Here is a 25,802-nt window from a genome sequence, read left to right on the forward strand (position 1 = left end):
ACCAAGAATTTGTTCATTTGTACCTTTAAAGATTTATTGTATTGTCTTTATTTTTATCCTTATTCTTCAATAAAAAAGATTTGAAATAAAAAAAAAAAAAAAAACCTGGATATTCGACAAATAATTCCCCACCCCCCCTCAAGCGCCTTGAGACCCTCTGGGTATGTAGTGCGCTTTACAAATTCTCTGACTTGACTTGACTTGACTTGACTTGACTTCGAGCAGTAACAGACCCCCCCTCCCCTAGCGCCTTGAGACCCTCCGGGTGAGTAGTGCGCTATATAAATGCCTTGATTGATTGATTGATTGAGACCCTCCGGGTGAGTAGTGCGCTATATAAATGCTTTGATTGATTGATTGATTGATTGATTGAAGGCTTGTTGTAATAATGTAGGAGGAAGCATAAACCGTAGTCTCCGGCCACGATAGGACGGGGATTGGTTAGAAAGTTGCCCGCCCCCATATGGTAGGACGGTGATTAGTTAGAAAGTCGGACCCGCCCCCCCCCCCCATGATAGGACGGGATTGGTTTGATTGTTCGACTCCCCCCCCCCTCCCATATGATAAGGCGGGGATTGGTTGAAAGATTGGACCTTCCCCCATGATAGGGTGGGGATTAATTAGGAATCTGGCACCAGCCATGCTAGGACGGGGATTGGTTGGAATGTCGGAGCAGCCTAATTGCAAGCGAAGGTTTGGTCAGAATGTTGCGTGACCCCGCCGCACGGCACAGGTAGATGAGGATTGGATGGAATATTTGACCCCGCCCGCATGACTAGCCAGGATTAGTCGGAGCGTTTCACAGGTACCTGCGGTTGGATGGAACGTTGGGCACCGGCTGGGAATGATTGGCCAGAAGTGTTTAGCGTGGATCACGTGACACGGTTGAAGCAGAGTTTACTTCCTTGAAGAAGCAGGTTTGAAAGTGAAAGTGAAAGCGCTGGCGCCATGGCGGCGGGAGGCACCGTGCGCGGCCTGGAGCTGGAGGTGAAGTGCCCTATCTGCCTGGAGTACTTCCAGGACCCGGTGCTCATCGACTGCGGCCACAACTTCTGCCGGCAATGCATCAGCGATAACTGGGAGAAGGCCGGGGCCGCCCAGGCCACCTGCCCCGAGTGCAGGGAGGTCTGCGCGCCCCAGAGCCTGCGGCCCAACCAGCGGCTGCGCAGCATCGCGGAGCTGGTGAAGGAGCTGCGCCTGCAGCCGCTGCGGGTGCGGGGCCTGTGCGAGGAGCACGGCGAGCAGCTCAAGATCTTCTGCCGGGGCGAGGAGGGGCTGATCTGCAACATCTGCAGCATGTCCGCCGCCCACAGGCCCCACAACGTGCTGCCCCTGGGCGAGGCCTACGACGAGTACAAGGTGAGGGCCAGGAGGGGCCCCAGGGTCTGTGAGAGGGGCCCCAGGGTCCGTGAGAGGGGCCCCAGGGTCAGTGAGGGGGGGGCCCAGGGTCAGTGAGGGGGGCCTCAGGGTCTGTGGGAGGGCCCCCAGGGTCTGTGTGAGGGGCCCCAGGGTCAGTGAGGGGGGGCCCCAGGGTCAGTGAGGGGGGGGGCCCAGGGTCTGTGGGAAGGGCCCCAGGGTCTGTGGGAAGGGCCCCCAGGGTCTGTGTGAGGGGCCCCAGGGTCAGTGAGGGGGGGCCCCAGGGTCAGTGAGGGGGGGGCCCCAGGGTCTGTGGGAGGGGCCCCAGGGTCAGTGAGGGGGGGCCCCAGGGTCTGTGGGAGAGGCTCCAGGGTCAGTGAGAGGGGCCCCAGGGTCTGAGAGAGGGGCCCCAGGGTCTGTGAGAGGGGCCCCAGGGTCAGTGAGGGGGGGCCCCAGGGTCTGTGGGAGAGGCTCCAGGGTCAGTGAGAGGGGCCCCAGGGTCTGAGAGAGGGGCCCCAGGGTCTGAGAGAGGGGCCCCAGGGTCTGAGAGAGGGGCCCCAGGGTCTGAGAGAGGGGCCCCAGGGTCAGTGAGGGGGGGGCCCAGGGTCAGTGAGGGGGGGGCCCAGGGTCAGTGAGGGGCGCCTCAGGGTCTGTGGGAGGGCCCCCAGGGTCTGTGTGAGGGGCCCCAGGGTCAGTGAGGGGGGGCCCCAGGGTCAGTGAGGGGGGGGCCCAGGGTCTGTGGGAGGGGCCCCAGGGTCAGTGAGGGGGGGCCCCAGGGTCTGTGGGAGAGGCTCCAGGGTCAGTGAGAGGGGCCCCAGGGTCTGAGAGAGGGGCCCCAGGGTCTGTGAGAGGGGCCCCAGGGTCAGTGAGGGGGGGCCCCAGGGTCTGTGGGAGAGGCTCCAGGGTCAGTGAGAGGGGCCCCAGGGTCTGAGAGAGGGGCCCCAGGGTCTGAGAGAGGGGCCCCAGGGTCTGTGAGGGGGGGGCCCAGGGTCAGTGAGGGGGGGGCCCAGGGTCAGTGAGGGGGGCCTCAGGGTCTGTGGGAGGGCCCCCAGGGTCTGTGGGAGGGCCCCCAGGGTCTGTGTGAGGGGCCCCAGGGTCTGTTAGAGGGGGCCCAGGGTCTGTGGGAGGGGCCCCTGTGTTTGAGGTGCAGCCTCTGGGGCCCCAGGGTCCGTGAGAGGGGCCCCAGGGTCCGTGAGAGAGGGTCAGCGAGGGGGCCCCCAGGGTCTGTGGGAGGGCCCCCAGGGTCTGTGGGAGGGCCCCCAGGGTCTGTGGGAGGGGCCCCTGTGTGTGAGGTGCAGCCTCTGGGGCCCCAGGGTCTGTGGGAGGGGACCTAGTGTCTGTGAGAGGGGGCACCAGGGTCTGTGGGAGGGCCCCCAGGGTCTGTGTGAGGGGCCCCAGGGTCTGTTAGAGGGGGCCCAGGGTCTGTGGGAGGGGCCCCTGTGTTTGAGGTGCAGCCTCTGGGGCCCCAGGGTCCGTGAGAGGGGCCCCAGGGTCCGTGAGAGGGGCCCCAGGGTCCGTGAGAGAGGGTCAGCGAGGGGGCCCCCAGGGTCTGTGGGAGGGCCCCCAGGGTCTGTGGGAGGGGCCCCTGTGTGTGAGGTGCAGCCTCTGGGGCCCCAGGGTCTGTGGGAGGGGACCTAGTGTCTGTGAGAGGGGGCACCAGGGTCTGTGGGAGGGGCCCCTGTGTGTGAGGTGCAGCCTCTGGGGCCCCAGGGTCCGTGAGAGGGGCCCCAGGGTCCGTGAGAGAGGGTCAGCGAGGGGGGCCCCAGGGTCTGTGGGAGGGCCCCCAGGGTCTGTGGGAGGGGCCCCTGTGTTTGAAGTGCAGCCTCTGGGGCCCCAGGGTCTGTGGGTGGGGCCCCAGGGTCTGTGGGTGGGGCCCCAGGTTCTGTGGTAGGGGCCCCAGGGTCTGTGAGAGTGGGCCCAGGGTGGGCAGAGATGTGGCTGTGGCGAGGGATGTTGAGGAGGAGTTGTGCAGATGTGTTCTGTATGCGCTGGAGTCTTTTCTGCAGTTTGGCCGTGGTTCCAGCGTAGAGGGGGCTCCCATAGTCAAGTCAGCTGGTGACGAGGGCCTGGGTGACCGCCTTTCTGGTTCCGGTGGGGATCCACCGGAAGATTTTTCGGAGCATGCGCAGGGTGTTGAAGCATGAGGATGAATTGCCGTTGACTAACTTGGTCATCGTGAGAGGAGTCCAGGGTGAATCCCAGGTTGCGTGCGTGGTCAGTGGGTGTCGCTGTGGTGCCCAGTTCTGTGGGCCACCAGGAGTCATCCCAGGCGGAGGGAGATGGTCTGAGGATGAGGACCTCAGTCTTGTCTGAGTTCAGTTTCAGACGGCTGAGCTTCACCCATTCAACGACGTCTCTCATTCCTTCCTGGAGGCTGATTCTGGCAGAGGCAGGGTCTTTGGTGAGGGAGAGTATCAGCTGGGTGTCGTCGGCGTAGGTGATGATGATGTTTAGATTGTGTTACATGCGATGGCGGCGAGGGGGTCATGTAGATATTGAAGAGGATAGGGTTGAGCGAGAAGCCTTCGGGTACGCCGCAGATGTTCTCGGCCGCGGAAGGGGGGGAGGCGGACTCGCTGGGTTCTGTCTGAGAGGAACAAGGTGATCCAGTCCAGAGCTTTTCCTAGGATCCCAGTGTTATGGAGGCGGGTTATTAGGGAGCGATGGCAGGCAGTATCTAAGGCGGCTGAGAGGTCTAGGTGGATGAGGGCGGCAGTTTCTCCGTTGTCGAGCAGGGTCCTGATGTCGGTGGTGGCTGCGATGAGGGCTGTCTCGGTGCTGTGGTTGGTTCGAAATCCAGACTGGGATGGGTCGAGGGAGCCGTTTGCCTTGAGGAATGCAGTCAGCTGATTATTGACGGTCTTCTCGATGACCTTTGCCGGGAAGGGAGTAGAGAGATGGGGCAGAAAATCTTGAGGTCTTTGGGGTCCGCTGTGGGTTTCTTCAGTAGGGCGTTGATTTCTGCGTGCTTCAAGCTCTCTGGGAAGGTGGCGGAGGTGAAGGAGTTGTTTATGACATACCGGAGATGGGGTGTGATGATGGTGTCAGCTTTGTTGAAGATGTGGTGAGGGCATGGGTCGGAGGGAGAGCCGGAGTGGATGGTGTTCATCGCGTGGGTGGTGACTTCAGTGCTGATGGGAGACCAGGCATTGAGGGTGGTGATGGGGTGCGCTGGTTCGGTGGCTGGAGGCGGGGTCTGGGGGCCGAAGCTGTTGTGTATGTCGGCGATCTTGTGGTGGAAGAACGCGGCGAGGGAGTTGCCGCGGTCTTGCGATGGGGTGATGTTGTTGCTGGCGCTGGGGTTCGAGAGCTCTTTTATGATGCTGAAGAGTTCCTTGCTGTTGTGTGTGTTGTTGTCCAGCCGCTCTTTGAACGATGTCCTTTTGGTGGCGCGGATCAGCTGGTGGTGTTTGCGAGTGGCGTTCTTGAGGGCTGTCAGGTTTTCTGTCGACTGTTCGTGGCGCCAGGCTTTCTCGAGGGTTCGGCAGAATTTCTTCGGGTCTTTAAGGTCGTCGGTGAACCATGTGGCTCTCCTGTTGCTGGGCTTGCCTGAGGGGTTCTTCAGTGGTGCAAGGGCGTCGGCGCAGTTGGTGATCCACTGAGTGAGGTTGAGGGCTGCGGCGTTGGTGTCAGTAGTGTCCATTGGTGGGTTCTGGCTCAGTGTTGTGGTTAGCTGGTCGGTGGTTACTTTGCTCCTTCATCTGCGGGGGATTTGTTGTGGGCGGTGGTGGGATGTCGTCTTCTTGAAGGTGAAGTGGATGCAGCTGTTGTCGGTTCAGTGTAGTCTGGTGGCGTGGCTGAAAGTAACGTGGCTGCTGGCGGAGAAGATGGGGTCGAGTGTGTGGCCGGCTTCGTTGGTGGGGGTGTTCACCAGTTGCTTGAGTCCGAGGTTGTCGAGTAGGGTGGTGGTGTTGCTGTCGTTGTTGTTCTCCGGGTGGAAGTTCAGGTCGCCCAGGAGAATGTAGTCTGGTGAGGCGAGGGCGTGCGGGCTGATCAAGTCAGCGCTGGCTTCACTGAATTGTGTGTGGGGGCCCGGGGGTCTGTAGATGAGGGTTCCTCTGAGGGTGGTTTTGGAGGCGGCGTGGATCTGGAAATCTAGGTGTTCGGCAGCGGTGAGGGTGTCTTCGGAATTGGTTGTGACGCTGATGGTGTTCCTGTAAATGATGGCGAATCCTCCTCCGGTTTGGTTGACGCAGTCCTTCCGGGTGATCTTGTAGCCGTCCGGGATGGCTATGGCGATGTCGGGGGCTAAGGAGGCGTTCATCCAGGTTTCCGTGAGGAAGGCGACGTCCGGCGCTGTTGTGGCGAGAAGGTCCCAGAGCCCCTGTGTGAGGTTTGCAGCCCCTGGTGTCCAGCGTCTTGGAGAGGCCCCTGTGTGGGTTGTGCAGCCCCTTGGCTCCAGGGTCTGTGTGAGAGGCCCCTGTGTATGGTTTGCAGCCTCTGGTACCAAGGGTCTGTGTGAGGGGCCATAGGAGAGGCCCTTGTACGAGATGTGTAGCCCTTGGGGGCCAGGGTCTGTGTGAGGGGCACCAGGCGAGGCCCTTGTGCGAGGTATGTAGCCCCTAGACCTTCTCTGCTGCCCCTCTAGTAAAATCCCAAGACCTGTACCTGCCAGTCTCAGGCCTCTACCTATGGAGACCCCTCTTGGCAATGCCACGATAGTCCGGAATATGGGAGTAGTGCTAGATGAGGATATCTCACTTGAAGAGCATGTGAACGGAGGAGCTGGGAGCCACAATCTCCTTTATTCAGACCTCAGGAAATTGTACCCACTGTTAGCTGCCCAAGCAAGGTCCCTGATTTCCAGAGGCGTAATACTAAGTAGATGGGATTATTGCAATGCCCTCCTTCTGTGAGCCCCTAACTATCTACAAAAAAAATTGGAACGCCTTAAGATGATCATAGTCAAACTAAATAGATCTCAGAATTCCGCTGGTGGTCTTGGAGATCTCCACTGGCTACCCATTGAACAGAGGATTATTTTTAAATCACTCTGTATTGTATTGAAGGTGTTTCATAACAAAGGACCAAAGCCATTACAGACTAGATTAAGGAGACCTACTCCCGGTAGAACTCTTCGCTCAACCACACATAAATGTCTATGACCAGAGATTCAATAAAGTACGGCAAAACCCCTCCTGAGGCGAAAAGCCGGGAGCCACTATAACGATTTTTAAAACATTTATTGTGATGAATCTGTGTTTTTAGATTCACCTACCCCCTGGGCACTCTTCACTGCAGCCACTGACACTCCCGCACAGCCGATTAAACGCTGCCGCCGGTGAGTGTTTGTGATTCTTGCCGCCATTCCGGCCCCAGCCGACACGCCCACTCGTGCTGGCCACGCCCCCTCTCCTGGATACTTAATCGCGCGCTGAGTGAGAGCGCCGCATTTACAGAACCCTTCCTGAGGCGAAAAGCCGGGAGCCACTATAGCGATTTTTAAAACATTTATTGTGATAAATCTGTGTGTTTAGATTCACCTACCCCCTGGGCACTCATAACTGCAGCCACTGACACTCCCGCACAGCCGATTAAACGCTGCTGCCGGTGAGTGTCTGTGATTCTTGCCGCCATTCCGGCCCCAGCCGACACGCCCACTCGTGCTGGCCACGCCCCCTCTCCAACACTCTCCTCCAAAAAACATGCTTACCCATCGGAAGCGCAGCGGACGAGCGCAGCGGGCGCGACGATTGCGCGCCGAAGGCGCGCCTAAGGCAAGCCTGTCTGCGCCAGAACGAGCCAGGCACGGGGGCTCGGTCGAGGATTTCATACTCCAGAGATTCCTTATGCCACCTCGATCGTACAGACGAGTAACTTCCCCCCCACAGACGTACACCACACAAAGATAAGGTTTAACGTTCTTTATAAGTAATCTTTAGGTACGAGAAGATGGTACAAGGAGGTCTGGACTCAGGGGTCCCCTCGATTCTAGTCTCTTGGATGGGACAGGGGGTAGCGGGACAGTCTGGTTACCAATCTGGTAGATGTGATGATGGATAGCTCACAATCCTCGAGCTCGGCGTTCTAGGTGGACGGGCCGCGGCAGCGCCAGCAGGTCCCGAGATGATCGTAGGTAGCGACGGTCCGCGGCGGCGCCAGCAGGTCCCGGGGAAGGTGGTAAGGACAACGGTCCGCGGCAGCGCCAGCAGGTCCCGACGAGGATGAAGGATGCAGAAGGTTGTGGCAGCGCCAGCAGGCAGGACAATAGTTCACAAGGCAGGGCTACGGCAGTGCCAGTAGTCCGTCAAGGATGAGTTCTTCTCGGTGTCTCTCGACTCCAGGATACAACTGCCTTCCTGCTCTGGAGCTGCCCCAGTTATAGGTCTGGCGCCCTTTGATGTCCGGACCCTCGCACTTGGAGGTCGGGAGGTCCGGGATGAGGGAGTCCAGACCCCCAGCAGGGGGGTGGAGCCAGCGCCCGGGGAGGCTGGGGGCGATCGGCACCTGGCGGGGGAGAGCCATCGACACTTCTTTCTCCCATTGACCTGCCAAGTGGTCCGTTCACCTCCTGGGTGGATGGTGGTGCCGAGATATCGGGGCCTGGCCAGGCCCAGGGTTGGGGTCGAGCTGAGGCCATGCGGCCTCGTGGTGCAGTGTCCAAGATGGCGGCCGGGCTGGGCAATGGTGCTGACGGTGGCCCGGGCCCGTGATACAGAGATGTCCGGGAGTAGGAGTCCCGTAGGGGACGGAGTGTGGGTTGCTTCTGTGGGTAGCACCTGGAGAGCTGATGCCCGGGCTCTGTCATGCGGGGAGGGAGCGAGCCCTTCATGTGGCCTGTCCAACACTTTCAAACTCCCTCCCTCTATGAACCAGCACCACCCTCAGACGATCATCAACATGGCTCTGATCAACTGCAGGTCTCTGCCCAAACACGCCCATAAAATACACCTACTTATCGAGGAACACCATCTAGAGATCCTGTTCCTTACAGAAACATGGCTTGCGCCTGACTCAGACGCCGATGTAGTACAGGCACTACCCCACGGATTCCTGATACAACACATGAACCGTCCTAAGGGTAGGGGAGGAGGAATCGCCATTATCTTTAAAGAGTCTTTCTCATGTAGATTCTTTGATAGCCCCCTGACGGACTGTGAAAATTCGCACTTCACTATCCAAATGTCCCCCGTTTCTCCCTCTCAGGAGTTCTAATTTTCCATCCACCAGGAGCCACGGGGCAATTCCATAACTCACTTCTGGAATCCTCCTTGTCCATGGCCAGTAAACGGCCCAATCTCCTAATTTTAGGGGACCTCAATGTCCACTTTGACAATAATAAAGATGAAATAGCCACAGAACTGATTTTAGACCTGGCAGCCCACCAACTCCACTTACAAAACGATCTTCCCACACATAATCGTGGACACCTGCTTGATCCCATCTTTTGCAATTTTCCTGCTCTTGTGGTGGGAACACCGATCCCTGTGCCATGGTCCGACCATCTGCTCATCCCTTTCAGTTGGCAAATTCAGTCCACTCTTCCTTCCACCCAAGCAGCTAGCAGACCTTCCCGTCCATGGGCGAAACTTGACATCGACAAATGGAAACAAGCACTAGAGGACACCAGGCCACATCCCGAATTGAACCCTCAATTAGCAGACGTGGAGTTCACGTCCTGGATTTCTAAATCCTTAGATACAGTTCTTCCCAAAAAACCGTATCGGAAACCTAGGATAAAAGCCACCTCCCCGTGGTTCACCCACGAGGTCCGCCTCTTAAAGAAAATTTGCAAGAGAGCGGAAAGAGTATGGAGGAAAGATTTCGATCTCAATAGCAACAAGCATTGGCATAGCCAATAGGTCTCGCCTTTGGGACCTTATAAGTGTTTAACCATGCAACAGTAATGTTGGTGCACAAGGATATTGTGCTGCATAACTTAATATTTAGAAGGTCCCAAAGGCGAGACCTATTGGCTATGCCAATGCTTGTTTTCTCTCTCTCCAGAATCTCCCATTTTCCTGTTCTATAATGTTGGCATGTATGCCCCCTACCTCCATTTGAGGCAGTTTGTGAAACCTACTCGCCCACTCCATGCCAATATGAATTGTACAGAATGTGAATGTGACTGACCTTGTATTGTCCACTCTAAACCTCAGCTACCACAATAATATATATTTTAGTATGTAATTAACCTCCTGAATATGAGCTTTTTACTCACTTTAACAGGTACATACTTGTGGTAACAAGATTTGTAAATCAATAAAGACATGTATTCAAAACACCACGTTTATGGTACGTTTTCTCTGTGCAGAAGGGATGGACACGTGTAGAATGAACAGATGGAGAAGTAGTCCTTGGCTCCCACAAGACTGCCTACCACAAGGCAGTAAGGAAAAGTGGTGCTAAGGGATCAAATCGCCAACCAAACTAACCAGTAAAACCATCAGTAAAGATAAAAAAATGAAATATACATGCAAATTATTTACCACATCATACAACTCTCACAGTGCTTTAATACCTGCATAAAAAAATACATATTCCTTCAAACAGAATAACACTAATAATTCAAAGGCTCCAAAATCACCTTGCATACTATACCATTTTCTCTCCAAATATCAGTGAGAGGTGCCCCCCAAGGGCCTTTCTTTAATGTTGCGTCTTAACAGGGGGACATACCCCTCTTGAAATATATTTCTGGACTTCTGCCAGCTGAACTACCTCACAGCTTTGGGTAAAGAAAACACAAATGTGATGTTCACCAAGTTTGAAATTACCCCTCTTTTATTGTTTGAGATTTTGTCTTGAGACTGTAACACAATTTGCAAATCTGCACGCGGTTTCAGAAGTAGAACGATAACATAATGTTCAGTTCCTCGTTAGAGTGCTCAAAATAAAACGTGCGCATCTTTGTAGTGGAAAAATAAATAATGCTCACTAGAGCTCTTTGCGCAGTAAAAGCCAAAACTGCATTAGTGACATTTGTCGCAAGACATTGGCCATATGTTAAGACATTTCAAGCGTCGTCAAGTTGAAGGCTTTAAGTGATAGAAACATATCTAACTTCAAACTGGCCTTAAACGTATTGCACAGTCCGCACCAGTATCACCCGCCCAGACAAACTACAACAGAGGGATGCCATATGTCAGTGACGTTTAGACAGCTAGGATTGAAAGGTAATGCGCCCTAATGTGAAGTCTGCGCAGGGCAACACGTATGTTGGTCCTTCAAAACACTGAGAGAACAACTAGGTTTACCAGATGCCATGCCATCTACTCGCGTACCTTGTGCTCTATTTCAGCTTGGCACTCAGAGTCAGAAACAAAGGTAAATGTATGCATGTTATGGCCCAGCAAGAGTCTTGACAGAGCTAAAATGTATAGATTTTCATGTGTAGCAGTAGATTCAAACTAAATCCCCCCGAGTAACTCACATTTGCTTAGCTAACTAAGGAAATGTGGCATAGGGTGGGATTTAATTCATACAATGTAAGGACATACACCAAAACACGCATGAGAGCCATGCTGATCAAGAGTACATCTTAAAGTGACACATGGTGAATCGGCAATGCTTTTGGCAGAGTCAGATTGGGAACACCGAGAGCGACACTGGCACAGGTAAGCAAGACTTGTGAAGGGGCTTGCCAGCGAGCAGAAGGTGAGCCTGAGGCACAATGTGAGCATGTTACTTGCCCATAACGAGGGGGGACCCACAATGAGATTAAAAGCTTCTTTCTTAATTTATGAAAATATCCTTATTTCAGGGAAAATGCTAAGCATTCTTTGGAAAGAGTCTTTTAAATTAATGCGTTCTGAAGTATTTTAACGTATATTGATTTTTCTAATGAAAGAACACAAGTGTTTTGAAATGAGTTATTGGATTTCCTCACCAGGAAAGTGCAGTCATTATTTGCAGCACCCATAGATACAGAGCAGTTTGTAATTAAAATGTTGACATTTTCACACAACTGGCTTTATCTGACAAGAGGTTGCTACTTCCTTGGAAGACACTGCCAGCCTACGATCACCCGATGTGATCAGCTTTCCGTGCTCACCCCCAGGCAGCAGAGGCCCACGCCGCAGACCCTTCTCACACTGCCACCCAGGCCTTCGCGAATTGCTGCCCAGGCGCATACTTGTCCCTCATTGTTTATATAGCACTTGCTGTAACTGCGGCAGCACCTGCAACCATCACAGGGCCATTGAAGAAGGGCACCTAGGTGTTCCTGTCATTTATGGTCCTCTGCCTACACTTATTAAGCACTGTAGCAAAAAGAGTGAGGGTGATTTTTTTATGCCGTTCATTTGAAGAAATAAGCAGCTGAATACTGTACTTTCTCTTGTGTGTAGTGTGTGCTCTGAGGTGCGTGCTACCTGAGCACGTCCGCGTGCTAAGTAAAGGCAGGGTGCCTGCTCGCCGTAGAGGGAACATGGGCCACATGCTCGAATTTGTAGAAAAACCTTCAACGACGCCACAGCAAAAAGTAAAATATTGGCATCTGCATCTATTACAAACATATCAACGTCAGCTAGAACTAGTTCTTGTAATAACCTCGCCTAACTCATTGTGTGGCGAGGATACTCGGACAGAGTCCTTCATATTTCCTAATTGCAAATTGAGCAAGTCTCGTGAGTATTTACCGCATGCAGAGAGGCGTCGCATGCGTTATTTACCCGCACCGAATTTTAAAGTTTTGCCTCCGAAGAATTTTTCGTCGACACCTATTTCCCCAGAGAAACATGACGAGTTTGTCCTTATGTAATTTTCTGACACCAGGACATAAGCAAAAATGCTGGATTGCTCCAATACAATCACGCGGATGCTTTAAGAGCAAGAAGTTAACAGCCAATTGGACAGCTACGCTCAATGACCAATGGGAAGCTTCGACGCATCGGGAAGTAAGTTTCACTTCTGCAACGGGGAGACGTTCGTTATTCATGGAGCCAGAATTATAAAATGATGGTTTCAAATTAGACAAAGCAGCTCCGCATCACATGAATAATTCTGAAGGTAAGCTTGGGCAATCCTGGCGCCCCTGTAGCTGCGGAAATAATTGCACGTTCCGGTTTACGCTTCTACCGGTGAGTTTGGAGGGGGGGGGGGGAATGTGTGTGTGTGTGTGTGTGTGTGCGTGCGTCTGTCTGCGTCTGTCTGTCTGTGTGTGTGTTGTGTGTGCCTGCCTGTGCCTGCCTGCGTGTGCATGTGTTGTGAACAGCCGGCCGGGATCGGAGCGCGTGACCTGATCCGATTCCGGCCGGCTGCGTGCGCGTGACAGTCTGTTGTCTCCTGTGCCTAGTCCTTGAACGGTAAATTACTGAAATGATTACAATAGATCGCTTTGCGACAGCAGGGGCTTTCGCCCCTGCAATCGCAGGCGCGACCTAAAAATGACTATAAACGGACTATCCTCCACTACAAAAAGGCCCTAAAAATGCTCAAATATCCTTTTTTAATGAACAAATTAGTGAGGCATCCTGTTCGTCCAGAGAAACGTTCCAAATTGTGAAAAAACTTTTAAAGACCCCAGAATCAACTGTCACGCATAATCTCTCGGACCATCATTGTAATGAGTTAGCCACGTTCTTTGACCTGAAAATACAAAATATCCTTCAACATCTCCCCCCTCTTCTCCCTGTGGACCCCCCACCTCTTCACTCGCCGCAGTGCCAGAACAGGGATACAGAACTAATCGGGTTTTTCCCCATCAGTGAGGCAACCTTAGGGCCCATCCTTCAATCCCTCAAAAGCGGGTCCCCGCATGACCCAGCGCCAGTCAGACATCTGAAATAGGCCGCCCCTACCATTCTAGCACCAATGGTGAACCTGATAAACACTTCTATAGAAAGTGGAACGGTTCCCGCAAGCTGGAAGAAGGCTGTGGTCAAAGCCTTAATCAAAAAACACAACCTTGACCCTAGCAATCTGGCCAACTTCAGGCCGATTTCTCTCCTCCCTGGCATTAGCAAGATGGCTGAAAAATTCATCAATGGTCAGCTATCAAACTATTTGGAATCCAACGATTTGCTAAAAACATCACAGACTGGCTTCCGCCCGGGCCAGGGCACGGAAACAGCGATGGTGGAGGTTGTCGAAGAGGCTAGGAAGATCATTGATGCAGGAGGATCAGTGGCAGTGACCCTTCTGGATCTCAGCGCGGCATTCGACACCGTCAACCACATCATCCTGGCACAGCGGCTCGAAAACCTTGGTATTTCAGGGCCGGCCCTCTCTTGGCTCAAATCTTATCTCCACAATCGCGCTTTCCAGGTGGCGGAAGGCGACTTTATCTCCAGGGAGACCCCTATACGTTGCGGAGTGCCCCAGGGCTCGTCATTGAGCCCGACGCTCTTCAACGTGTATATGTCGCCCCTGGAAAAAATTGTCATCCCGTATGGTATTAAACTCCTGACCTACGCGGACGTCACTCAGCTGGTTGTCTCCCTCAGTCGGCTAGGTAATCTTACCATCGACCTGCACTCCTGCCTGGGGGACATAGTCAGCTCGATGAATTCCTCCCATTTAAAACTCAATGGGGATAAAACGGAGATAATGGTGATGGGCAATCAGTCCCACTTCCGACCGGAGTCTCTATGGCCCCCGTGCATGGGTCCTCCCCCAACCCCCAAAACTGACATCAAAAGCTTGGGGATTTGGTTAGACCATAACCTGACCCTAAACACCCAGGCAAGGAAAACGGCTGGAACCTGCTTTGGCTTACTACGTATTACCCGCAAGATTCTCTCCTTGCTTCCTTTCCAGTCAAGAAAGCTACTCCTACTGGGCCTCATCCTGTCCAGACTGGACTACGGAAATGCCCTATATCTCGGTGCACCAAAGAAAGTCACAGCCAGGCTGCAGGTGGTGCAAAATGATGCCGCTCGGATTCTCACGGGCACTAAAAACCGCTGCTCAGCCAAACCGGCGATCAGAGCACTTCACTGGCTGCCCATGGAGCAAAGGGTGCAGTTCAAGGCCCTGTGCCTAACCCATAAAATCCTTCATGGAAAAGCCCCGCCTATCCTTAAGGACCTCGTTGTCCCTCATACCACGACTAGAACCCTCCGATCCTCTAATGCCCACCATACCCAAATACCCAGGATTAAGAAAGCACGCTCCGGAGGCCGGCGGTTTTCCTATCAGGCGTCCAAGATGTGGAATGCTCTTCCACTGGACCTCCATGCCCAACCTAACCTTCTGCCCTTTCGAAAGTCTTTAAAGACTTGGCTGTTCCCTTAACCATCTTCCCGCTCTCGCCTGATCTATCCAGATCTTCTGTCAGCGCTGAGACGCTCTCGGGCAGCCATGCGATTTAAAAATCTCATTACAATTACAGGGAAGACGCACCTTCACTGTGAAAGCTGCGTTACTATGGAACAAGCTACCAGTCTCTGTAAGATCCCAATTCGAACTGTTAAGGCCCTGAAAACTTGGCTCTTCCCTCATTAACTATTGACATGAAACTCTGGTTCTCTGTTGCAATACCGTCACTTCATCACTTGTACCTCCTACTGATGAGTCTTTTTTCAGCTGTCTAGCACCAGGATACCATTCTGGTCATAGGGCGCTCTATAACCCCTTCCATGCTCATGACGAGCTGAGCTCGTCATGCAGTACAGTGCTCCTGTGCTCATGACGAGCTGAGCTCATCATGACCACACCCGTTTTCATTGCTGTCCAGCAGAGGAGGGGAAACTTGCAAGCAGCGATGTGGTTAATTAACAGATACATATATACTCTTTCCCCAGTAAAATGGAAGCAGTGTGTCCCAAGAAATAGTGACATGATGTGTAGTATGCAACTCAGGATGTTTTTGTATGAGGTCGATGCTGTACAAATCAATAGGATTCTGGAGCATGGGGTCCTTAGGAGCAGACCGTGCTGGAGAGAAGCATACATGGGAGACATCCGTGAAACCCTCATAATATAACAAAGAAGAGTTCACGAAAGCAGCTCTTTGTGGAAGCATAGGAGCCAAACCGAGAGGTATTAAAGACACTGTTCTCCATTGGAGTGACAAGGGTCACATTTGATGGGCTAAAACAAAGCCAGCAAAAAAAAGCATTTACAATGCAATAGGTCTCACAGCATTAAAGTTTGAGTTATTGGCTTTGTGTATGACAATGCGTTGAATACATTTTTTAGCTAACTTTGAATTGGTGAGCAGTGAGAGTGTGTGCAAGAGTATGCTGTTGCTCACAACTGTTATTATTCACAGAGCTCTGATGATGCACCTCACGCACGGAGCTGACACAGTTATTATTCACACAGCTCTGATGATGCACCTCACGCACGGAGCTGACGCAGTTATTATTCACACAGCTCTGGTGATGCACCTTAGGCACGGGCTCACAGCTGTTATTATTCACAGAGCTCTGATGATGCACCTCACGCACGGAGCTGACGCAGTTATTATTCACACAGCTCTGATGATGCACCTCACGCACGGAGCTGACGCAGTTATTATTCACACAGTTCTGGTGATGCACCTTAGGCACGGGCTCACAGCTGTTATTCACACAGCTCTGATGATGCACCTCACGCACGGGGCTGACGCAGTTATTATTCACACAGCTCTGATGATGCACCTCAGGCACGGGCTCACAGCTGTTATTATTCACACAGCTCTGATGATGCACCTCACGCACGGGGCTGACGCCTCCTGAAAGTGCCTGTATTTCTGAGCCTCCCTTGAAACTCGAAAGAGAGGCAAATAAGTGATGCACCTCACGCACAGGCTCACTGCTGTTATTATTCACAACGCTCTAATGATGCACCTCACGCACAGGGCTGACGCAGTTATTATTTACACAGCTCTGATGATGCACCTCACACACGGGGCTGACGCGGTTATTATTCACACAGCTCTGATGATGCAACTCACGCACGGGGCTGACGCCTCCTGAAAGTGCCTGTATTTCTGAGCCTCCCTTGAAACTCGAAAAAGAGGCAAATAAGTTCCCTAAATATTATAGGAGAGGATAAATTATTATTCTACCATTATTCGTCGTTTGCTTGCACAAAGTGTTTGTGGGTCTTGAAGTACTTTGGCCAAATAGGGAGACTAAAAATACCAGCATGCAAGTGCTTTTTTCCCTTCAGATGACGACCACATCGTACGTCACGGACGCTCTGACGTTCCTGCCCGTAGTGTGATCGTATTGCACTGTCCTGCCCTCCCACTGCAGCAGCGCGAGGCAGGGCTTGGGCTCAGTGGTCCGGGAAGGGTGAGCTCCCTCAAGGCTCAGCCAGCAGCAGGACGCTCATGGTGCCCGTATCGCTCCCGTGATGCCCCTCCCCTGGGTAGGAAATGCCAGTGTGACCAGCAGTCTCCACGGAAGAAGCCGGACTAACGCTGGTGGGGCGCCGGGAACTAGGCGATGTGGCTGGTGGATCGGAATCCAATGCCCCACCTGGGCCGGGAGGAGTGGCGTCGATGTGGTGAGTGGGGCTTAGTTGGAGGGGGGCAGCGTGGGGGGTCTCTGTGCGCTCGTGTGTGTGGGGGGGTGGGGGAGGGGGGGTGTGCCTCTGTATGTGTACGTGCGTGCATGTGCGCGCGCGTGTGTGTGTGTCTGTGTGCGCATGGATGTTTGAAAGCAGGGGGAGGTGTGGCTGTGTGGAGCTTCCCAGGAGACAGGAGATGGCCACAGCGAGCGCTTCGCGCGCGGCCCGCTCCGATTCTTCAAGATGCGCGTGGTCATCTCTTGTCTCCTGGGAAGCTGAGCTGCTGACAATAGGTCTCTGGCGAGACCGCGCTTTCGCGCGGTAAACGCCACGAGACCTAAAAAACACTCTTGAGTGACGAAACAAAAAGTCATAGGTAAGTAATAGGAGGAATGCATTCCTAGGTCCTCTTTCACCATGTCCCCAATATGTCTTTGCAACCAAACAGCTTCAAACTAAAAAGGAGTTCCCCTGTCTTGGGCGCTTAGAGGCACCCCTCCAATTATGTACTCATCTAGTCCACCACTGCTGCATGTGTGTGTGTGTATGTATGTATGTATGTATGTATGTATATATCTAGCCATATATCCTACTGGCGGTCACCAGTAGGTAGTTATAGTTAGGACTGAGTTTCCTTAGGAAGAGCATTTTTGTTTTGCTTATAACTGTGGCGTCATTTGATGAATCTTCATGACATTTTCAAAACGAATTCTTTGTTCATATGAAAGTTTGGGGGTGATTCATCAAGGGGAGGGGCGAGAAAAAGGGGGGGGGGGCCCAAAACATGGTTTCTTCATGTTAATTTCCATTGGACACTTTAGACAAGGCTACTGGTCGAACGGGTGAACGTAATTACACCAAATTTGGCGGTGAGAAGGGTCTTGGTCTAGAAAGCACACTTTTGTTTATTTGGTGTAAACCCGTTCAGTAGTTTTTGAGAAATATCGACATTTACAGATATCGATACTTGGGAATTCTGCCATCTGATTGGCTCAATCAATCAATCAGGGAATTTGTAAAGCGCACTGCTTACCCGCTAGGGTCTCAAGGCACTGGGGGGGGGTTGGGGGGGGTAGAGTTGCAGCTAGTGGTCGAAGAGCAGTCTTCTGAATGCCGGGAGGTCTGTCCGTTGCAGGACTTGGCGGCGCGGTGGGAGAAAGATCTGCCCCCGGAAGTGGTTCTGTGGACGGCGGCCAGGTATAGGTCGGCAGAGCAGAGTTTCCTGTTGGGTACGTAGAAGGAGAGTCTGTCGTTGAGGTAGGCAACGCCGGTGTTGTGGAGTGCCTTGTGTGCGTGGATCATGAGTTTGAATGTGATTCTTTTGTCGACAGGGAGCCAGTGCAGGTCTCTCGGGTGCGGGGTGATGTGGTCAGGGCGTGGGACGTTGAGGATCAGGCGTGCGGAGGCGTTCTGGATTCTTTGGAGTCTGTTGATGAGTTTGGACGGGGCTCCGACGTAGAGGGCGTTTCCATATTCAAGGGCGTGGTTGACGGTTTTCCGTGGGTCCGTCGGGATCCATCTGTAGATCTTGCGGAGAGTGTGGAAGCAGGAGGAGGAGACTGCGTGGACTCGGTTGGTCATGTTGAGCTTGGAGTCGAGGATGATCCCTAGGTTGCGTGCGTGGTTGGTTGGTGCTGGGGGGGTTCCCAGTGATGCTGGCCACCAGGAGTCGTCCCACGCTTAGGGATTGGGCCCGAAGATGAGGATCTCCGTCTTGTCCCTGTTCAGTTTGAGTCGGCTTGCCTCCAACCATTCGGCGACGGCCTTCATGCCCTGGTGTAGGTTGGATTTGGCGGTGAGGCGGTCTTTGGTGAGGGAGAGGATCAGCTGGGTGTCGGCGTAGGAGATTATGTTGAGGTAGTGCAGTCTGGCGATGCGAGCGAGGGGGTCCATGTAGATGTTGAACAGAGTCGGGCTGAGTGAGGATCCCTGGGGGACGCCGCAGATGGTAGTGGTGGATCCGGAGTGGAACGAGGGGAGGCGGACTCTCTGGGTTCTGTCGGTGACGAAGGAGGTGGTCCAGTCCAGGGCCTTGTCTAGGATCCCTGCATCGTAGAGGCGTGTGCGGTGGCCGACGGTGTCGAAGGCGGCAGAGAGGTCCATGAGGATGAGGGCCGCTGTCTCGCCGCTGTCGAGTAGGATTCTGATGTCATCTGTGGCGGCGATGAGGGCGGTCTCTGTGCTGTAGTTGCTGCGGAAGCCTGACTGGTAGGGGTCCAGGATGCTGTTGTCTTCTAGGTAGCGGGTGAGCTGGGTGTTGACTATCTTTTCCATGACATTCGCAGGGAACGGAAGCAGGGAGATGGGCCAGAAGTTCTTGAGGTCGCTCGGGTTAGCCTTGGGTTTCTTCAGGAGGGCATTGATCTCGGCGTGTTTCCAGCTCTTCGGGAAGGTAGCGGTCTCGAAGGAGAGGTTGATGATGTTACGCAGGTGGGGTGCGATGATGCTGACGGCTTTGTTGGCGATGTGGTGGGGTAGCAGGTCAGACGAGGCGGGTGTTCTGTCGTTTAGCCAGATGTTCTCCAGTTTCTGCCAGGTGCGCTTGGAGGCTAGGAGCTCCGGGGTGAACCAGCTGGCACTCTACTCTGTCAGTGGGTTGTTTCATGGGGGCTACGGTGTTGGCGCAGTCCTCCATCCAGAGTCTGAGGGTGCGGGCCCCCTCCTCGGGGTCGGTGGGTTGAGTGCGAGGTGTGTTTCTAGTCGTTCCTTGGTGACTTTTCCCCAGCGTCGGCGGGGGATCTGTAGCGTGCGGTGGTGGGAGACTGGTTTCTGGAAGGTGAAGTGGACGCAGTGGTGGTCCGTCCAGGTGAATTTGGAAGTGTGGCTGAAGGCAACGTGGGGGCTGGCGGTGAAGATGGCGTCCAGCGTGTGACCGGCGATGTGGGTCGGGGTAGTGACGATCTGTCTCAGTTAGAGGGTGGCGAGGTTGTCGATCAGGGTGGAGGAGTTGCTGTTGTTGTTGTTTTCTATGTGGTAGTTCAGGTCGCCGAGCAGGATGTAGTTGGTGGAGGTCAGGGCGTGCGTGCTGATGAAGTCGACGACGGAGTTGCAGAATTGGGGACGTGGGCCTGGTGGTCTGTAGATGAGGGTGGTCTTGGGGTCGGTGTGGATCTTGAAGTGCATGTGTTCGGCGGTGGCGAGGGTGTCGTCGGTGTTTGTGGAGACCTTGATGGTGTTCTTGTGGATTATGGCGATGCCTCCCCCGGCTCCATTGGTGCGGTCTCTGCGCGAGATCTTGTATCCGTCGGGGATGGCCACTGCGATGTCTGGGGTGGAGGCATCGTTCATCCACATCTCGGTCAAGAAGGCGACGTCTGGTGGAGTGGTGGTGAGCAGGTCCCAGAGCTCGACGGCGTGCTTGTGTGCGGAATGGGTGTTGAGCAGGATGCATCGTAGTTGGTTGGGTTCCGTTGCTGTGGTGGTCTCAGCGTTGTTGTTGCAGGAGAAGTTGCAGTTTCTGGCAGGTGAAAGGGCCGTGGGTGCGCTTGGGGGTGGCCTTGTAGCAGTTGGGGGTGCGTCCGTGGTTGAGTGCGATGAGGGTGCTGGCATCTTAGTGGTGGCGTGCGTTGCGGGTGGTGTGACGGGCGCAGGCGGGCTTGCTTTAGGCGCGCAGCGGCTGCCATTTAAGGGTAGGTGGGGAGGGAGGACCAGCTGGGAGACGGGAAAGAGGGCAGCGAATGGGCAGGGCCACAGGGGAGGCAGCGGCGGGAAAAGAAAACGGGAAAAGCGGGAAAAACAAAACGGCAGGAACGGCAGAGGAAGAGTGAGGCCAGGAAAATCAGGCAGGCCCGCTCAAAGGAGGCAGCAGGGGGACCAGCAGGGCAGGCAAGGCTAGCAGGCACATGGGGAATACGGGAGAAGAATGGGCACAGGCAGACTGGGTACAAGGCAGAGAGGGTTAAGGCACAAGCACTCTGAATGTGGAGGCTGCGGAGGCGGCGATCAGGAGCAGCAGGCAGAGGCGAGGAGAGGTGGCAAGGCTGGCACTGGCGTTGGTGGTGCTGCAGCGGAGGGGGGAGCGACCTACCAGAAGGTGAAGGGTCGCTCTCTCTACCGCGCAGCCGCTGCCTTTTAAGGGTAGGTGGGGAGGGAGGACCAGCTAGGAGGCGGGAGGCGTGGAAAGAGGGCAGCGAATGGGCTGGGGGGGCGGGGCCGCAGGGGAGGCAGCGGCGGGAAAAGAAAACGGCAGAGGAAGAGAGGCCAGAAAAATCAGGCAGGCTCGCTTGAAGGAGGCAGCAGGGGGACCAGCAGGGCAGGCAAGGCTGGCAGGCACACGGGAAACACAGGAGAAGAATGGGCACGGGCAGACGGGGTACAAGGCAGAGGGGTTAAGGCACAAGCACTCTGGATGAGGAGGAGGAGGAGGCGGAGGCGGCGATCAGGAGCAGCAGAGGCGAGGAGAGGTGGCAAGGCTGGCACTGGCGGCGCTGCAGCGGAGGGGGGGAGCGACCTACCAGAAGGTCAAGGGTCGCTCAATGGCTGAGGCATTACGAGCTCGATCTTGCTGCTGATTGGCTGCGAGTGGTTGCAACTAGAAAGTATTGGCCGCCATTTTGTGATTCCGTTGAAGCGAGTAAGGGTAAAAAAGGGCGAAAAAGGTGGGAAAGAGTAGGGTAGAAGCACTGTAACCTCTGTGGGGTGTTGAAGGGTGCGAAGCAAAGTATTCACCCCTACCGGTGTGAAGGTGCTGGGCTACGAAAATTAAGTGAGGTGTTGCCTAGAGTGTGATGCTGCTAAGGTGAGGTGATGCGGGACTCTGGGATTAAAGCATGAGCCCAAACTGTGTGTCTTATGCTGTGAAGTCATGTGCCCTGGCCTCTGAAGTACAGCTGTGGAAGTAGTGTTAGCATGTGTTTATACCTACTAGGATGAACTACTGACCTGTACTGGTCTGTAAGTCCTGTGGTACGGAAAATATGTGAGGTATTGAGAAGTGTTGGCCGCCATTTTGTGATTCCGTTGAAGCGAGTAAGGGGACAAAAGAATGAAAAATGTAGGAAAGAAGGTAGGAGCACTGTAACCTCAGTGGGGTGTTTAGGGTGTGCTATACAGGGGGTGCGAAGCGAACTACTCATACCTACTGGTCTGAAAGTGCTGGGCTACGGAAATTAAGTGAGGTATTGCCTAGAGTCTGATGCTGCCAAGGTGAGCTGGTGGGGGACTCTGGGATTATATCGTGAGCGCAAATTGTGTTATGGTATGAAACCGAGAGCCTAAATCGTGAGGTCATTGCTGTAAAGTGATGTGGTCTGGTCTTTGTAGCATAGCGCTAAGAAAGACTGTGCGTAAAATCGCATCCATGGAGTCATGTGGAGCGCGAGCAGACCGTCGGTGGGGTCAGACAGCCGTGCGCAATAACCGTCCTGTGGGTGAATCCCGCAGAGGAGTCAGAAATACCCATTAAAAAACACTTTTCTAACAGCTTGGCAGAACTTTTTCCAGTCTTGTCGAGGGCGCCTCAGCGCGTGCGTGTGTCTGTGTGAGGTGGTGTTTATAGGGCACAGAGCAGGTCTGTACAATACTGTGGACAGCTGGGGGACTGGCTTCAGGGCAGGGCCCTGGAAGCCCCCACTGGTGGTCGCACCAGAGAACAGCCAAGGCGACCCATTCTGCTTGTGAACCGGCTGCACTTTAACCAGGTGGTTGTGCGGTAGGAGCGGGTGCACCTGGAGTCAGGGTTTGCCCACAGGAGGCGCCACACACATCCTGGCACCGAATCAAGCGCAACTGGTCACAGACCCCATTCAGGGGGTTCGTGCTCCATCACGGATCGGTGCTGGGAGATGTGTTTTGCGGTTTCTCGGGGCACCATTGCCCATTAGGTGCCCCCCGCCAGAGGTGGCCCAAACAGGGGCGCTTAACTGCGTCTTTCAATATTGCGCCTCCTTCTGGAGGTGACTGGTCAATGCAGGAGCCCTGAGCACAGAAGTGCTCGATGTTTTATTAATCTATTATCTTCCCGAGTGGAGCACTCGACTGCTTCAAGGAGCTAGAAAGCAGCACAACAGCCATTGCCTCCTTTGGAGCGATCGGATAACTGAGCCAGAAAGCTGCTCCTCTGGTGAAGCCTCACGTTCACATGAAGTCTGGGCTTGCACTGATGGGCGATGTTCCAGAGTATTTTTTTCTAAAACTTCACAAAGTGCTTTGGAAAAGTTTGTAAATATCACCACCATGAAAATGTTATGATCGCCTACATTTGAGTAAAAATCGCGTAACTTTGGAAACATTTCAAACATGCAGAGAACAAAAAAAGTCTTACTTACATTGCTTTTGGCACAGAAAACAAGAAAAGCGATCACACACAGGGGGCAGAGGCAAGAAAACTGGCACAATCAGGGAACAGAGGCAAGAAAAGCGAGCATTCACCGGCTGGGGCGGAGACTCAGCAGCTTCTCTTCTTATTCCGGCGGCGTTCAAGCAGAAATGGCTCTCCGAAAAGCCCCGTCATTTTCGGACTGGGGGGGGGGAGGCGCGTTCTCGCACGTCCTCTGGGAGTGCACGCGGTGGGAGGTCCGCAACAAACTTATCAATGTCCAGCGCTGAGAGACACTATTGGGCCGCGTAGTACTGGGTGAAGCTGTCCGCCAGCGCCTTCGGGGGCCGAGATCGGGGCCCCAGCGTCGTCTCTGAGGCCCGGCAGTGCCGGCGCTCGAAACGAGTCTATGTAGCATGGTACTCGATTTGTCCCCCCCATTGATAAATCCTGCTCCGAGTCGCCAGCCATATTTGCCGAGCCTCGTCGAGCAGCAGGGACGCTTAGGTCTGCTGCGCCAGGAGTAACTGTCCCACTTCCCTACCATCCCGTGCACTACCGCACTGAGTCTCCAGCAATTCCACCGCCGCTGCGGCCTTCACCAACCCCTCCTTACGTTTCCGACGAGCTGCCGTGCACCAGGCGATATCTACCCCACGAAGCGTGGGCTTTAGGGCTTCCCAGAGCGTCCCCACATCAGTCACTGTGCCTATATTATCTGTCCAGTAGTGGGCTATGGCCTCTCCCATATGATGCTGATATTCTTCCTGCTGTAGATTCCATGCTGAGAGGTGCCACCGAAACGGCTGCCTCCCCCTATCTAAAGTAACGTCCACTGTAACCAGATAGTGGTCTGACAGCCCCCGTGGTAAAATAGACGCCGCTTCTACCCTCCCAACAATGGCATGAGGGACAAAGATGTAATTGAGCCTGGAAAAGGACTTATGAACTGCTGAAACGTATGTGTACTCCCGACCATGTGTATGGAGATAGCGCCACCTGTCCACCCATCCCATTCCCTGCACCATGTTTCCCAGTTTGGTGGGTGTGTCTACAACATGCCCATCCCCTGGTCTACAGCGGTCCAGCCGGTTTTGCATAACATTGTTCCAGTCACCCCCTATCACTGCCATGTCCTCGGGGATCTCCGCCCACACCGTATACAACTTCTCAATCAAAGACCACTGCAACGGGGGCGGGGCGTACACACTCCCAGTTATTAGCGCCTCCGCACCAATCATCCCTCTTATAAACACATACCAGCCCTGTTCCTGACCGGTTGCTCCCTCCTCGCTCCTCTCCCATTGCTGCTGCCTGCCTGCCCTTGGTGAACATCGCACCCCTAACTGGACACTACGGTATCGCCTGCGCTTAGTAATATTAGCGTAGTGATATTTTAGAAGCTGATATAAATAACGTAGGGTCCGCATTGTAATTGACCTGCTCTCATAGCGCATGGAATTGTAGCGCCGCCCGCCCTGCTTTGTGCACAGTGCATTGTGTAAGCGACTGTGTTTGTTTACTTCTACCAGCAACTGCAAGTATTTCGATTGCACTCTCGGTGCCTCAGGCGATTTGCTGCCCCTGCCTCGCCTCGCCTCGCCTTTGATCTCCATTTTGTTTTGTGTTGTTGTTCCCAGGCACGCCCCTCCTCCCCGCTACCGCCTCCCAGCTGCTGACCCTCCCACGCTCCGCCCCCTCCACTATCCATTAAATGCCAGATGTCCGAAGGTGCGCCAAAGGTAAGCCCGTCTACGCCCGTCCGCGCCTGGACCGCGCCCAGCGCCAGACCCCCTGGTTCCCGTAATGCCCAGCCCACTCGCATCACCTACGATGCCACCACCCTCCTAGCCCTTAACCCCGGCCGATCCCCCAACTGCGCCCTAGCCGCTCCTGGACACACCCATGGACCCTTCTCTTGCAACTCCTGCAAGTTCGACGGCACCAAAACCAACTCCACATCCACAACCACCATACAGAGACCTGACACCAACCACCTTAAATGCATCCTGCTCAACACCCGATCGGTCCACAGACACGCCATCGACCTCTGGAATCTACTAGACACCATCTCACCAGACGTCGCCTTCCTTACAGAAACATGGATGAATGCCTCTTCAGCCCCAGACATCACCATTGCCATCCCGGAAGGATACAAGATCATCCGTAAGGACCGCATCAAGCAAACAGGAGGAGGCATCGCTATCGTCCATAAGAATTCCATCCGCATCTCAACCAGCTCTGACGCCAACCTTGCCAGCGCCGAACACCTCCACTTCCAGATCCACACCGACCCCAAGACCACAATCAGAGGCACCCTCCTCTACCGGCCTCCAGGACCCCGTGCACAATTCAGGGACGACATCACTGACTTTATCACCCCACACGCCCTCCCCTCCGAGGACTACATTCCATTGGGAGACCTCAATTTTCACCTGGAAAAGAGCAATGACAGCAGCACCACCACCCTTCTGGGCAATCTCGCCAACCTCGGACTCAAACAACTTGTCACTACCCCCACCCACACTGCAGGTCACACACTCGACCCTATCTTCACCTCCAGCAAACATGTCTCCTTCAGCCACACCACAGCTCTCCATTGGACGGATCACAGCTGCGTTCACTTTATCTACAAGAAAACCACAACCCACAACCATCCTCAACCTACTATGCGAAGAAACTGGAACAAAATCACCATCGACCAGATCTCCTCATCGCTTCTTCAAAACCCCCCTGCCCACTCCCAAAACCCTGACCAAGCAGCCATTAACCTCACCCAATGGCTATCTAACAGCGCCGACATCCTAGC

At 54.3% G+C, this 25,802-nt stretch overlaps 1 protein-coding gene across 1 annotated transcript in view; it reads left to right on the forward strand.

Moving 5' to 3' along the window:
• Nucleotides 1–906: 906 nt before the first annotated feature.
• The window catches only part of LOC147672113 (E3 ubiquitin-protein ligase TRIM39-like), a 219,769-nt gene continuing 194,873 nt past the window's right edge, over nucleotides 907–25,802 (forward strand). The window contains exon 1 of the mRNA XM_086948026.1: nucleotides 907–1,359. Coding sequence (XP_086804152.1) covers nucleotides 949–1,359 — 411 coding nt within the window. The 5' untranslated portion in view covers nucleotides 907–948. The remainder of the gene's footprint in view (nucleotides 1,360–25,802) is intronic.

This window comes from Lissotriton vulgaris, unplaced genomic scaffold (assembly GCF_964263255.1).
Source record: "Lissotriton vulgaris unplaced genomic scaffold, aLisVul1.2 SCAFFOLD_996, whole genome shotgun sequence".
Lineage (NCBI taxonomy): Eukaryota > Metazoa > Chordata > Amphibia > Caudata > Salamandridae > Lissotriton > Lissotriton vulgaris.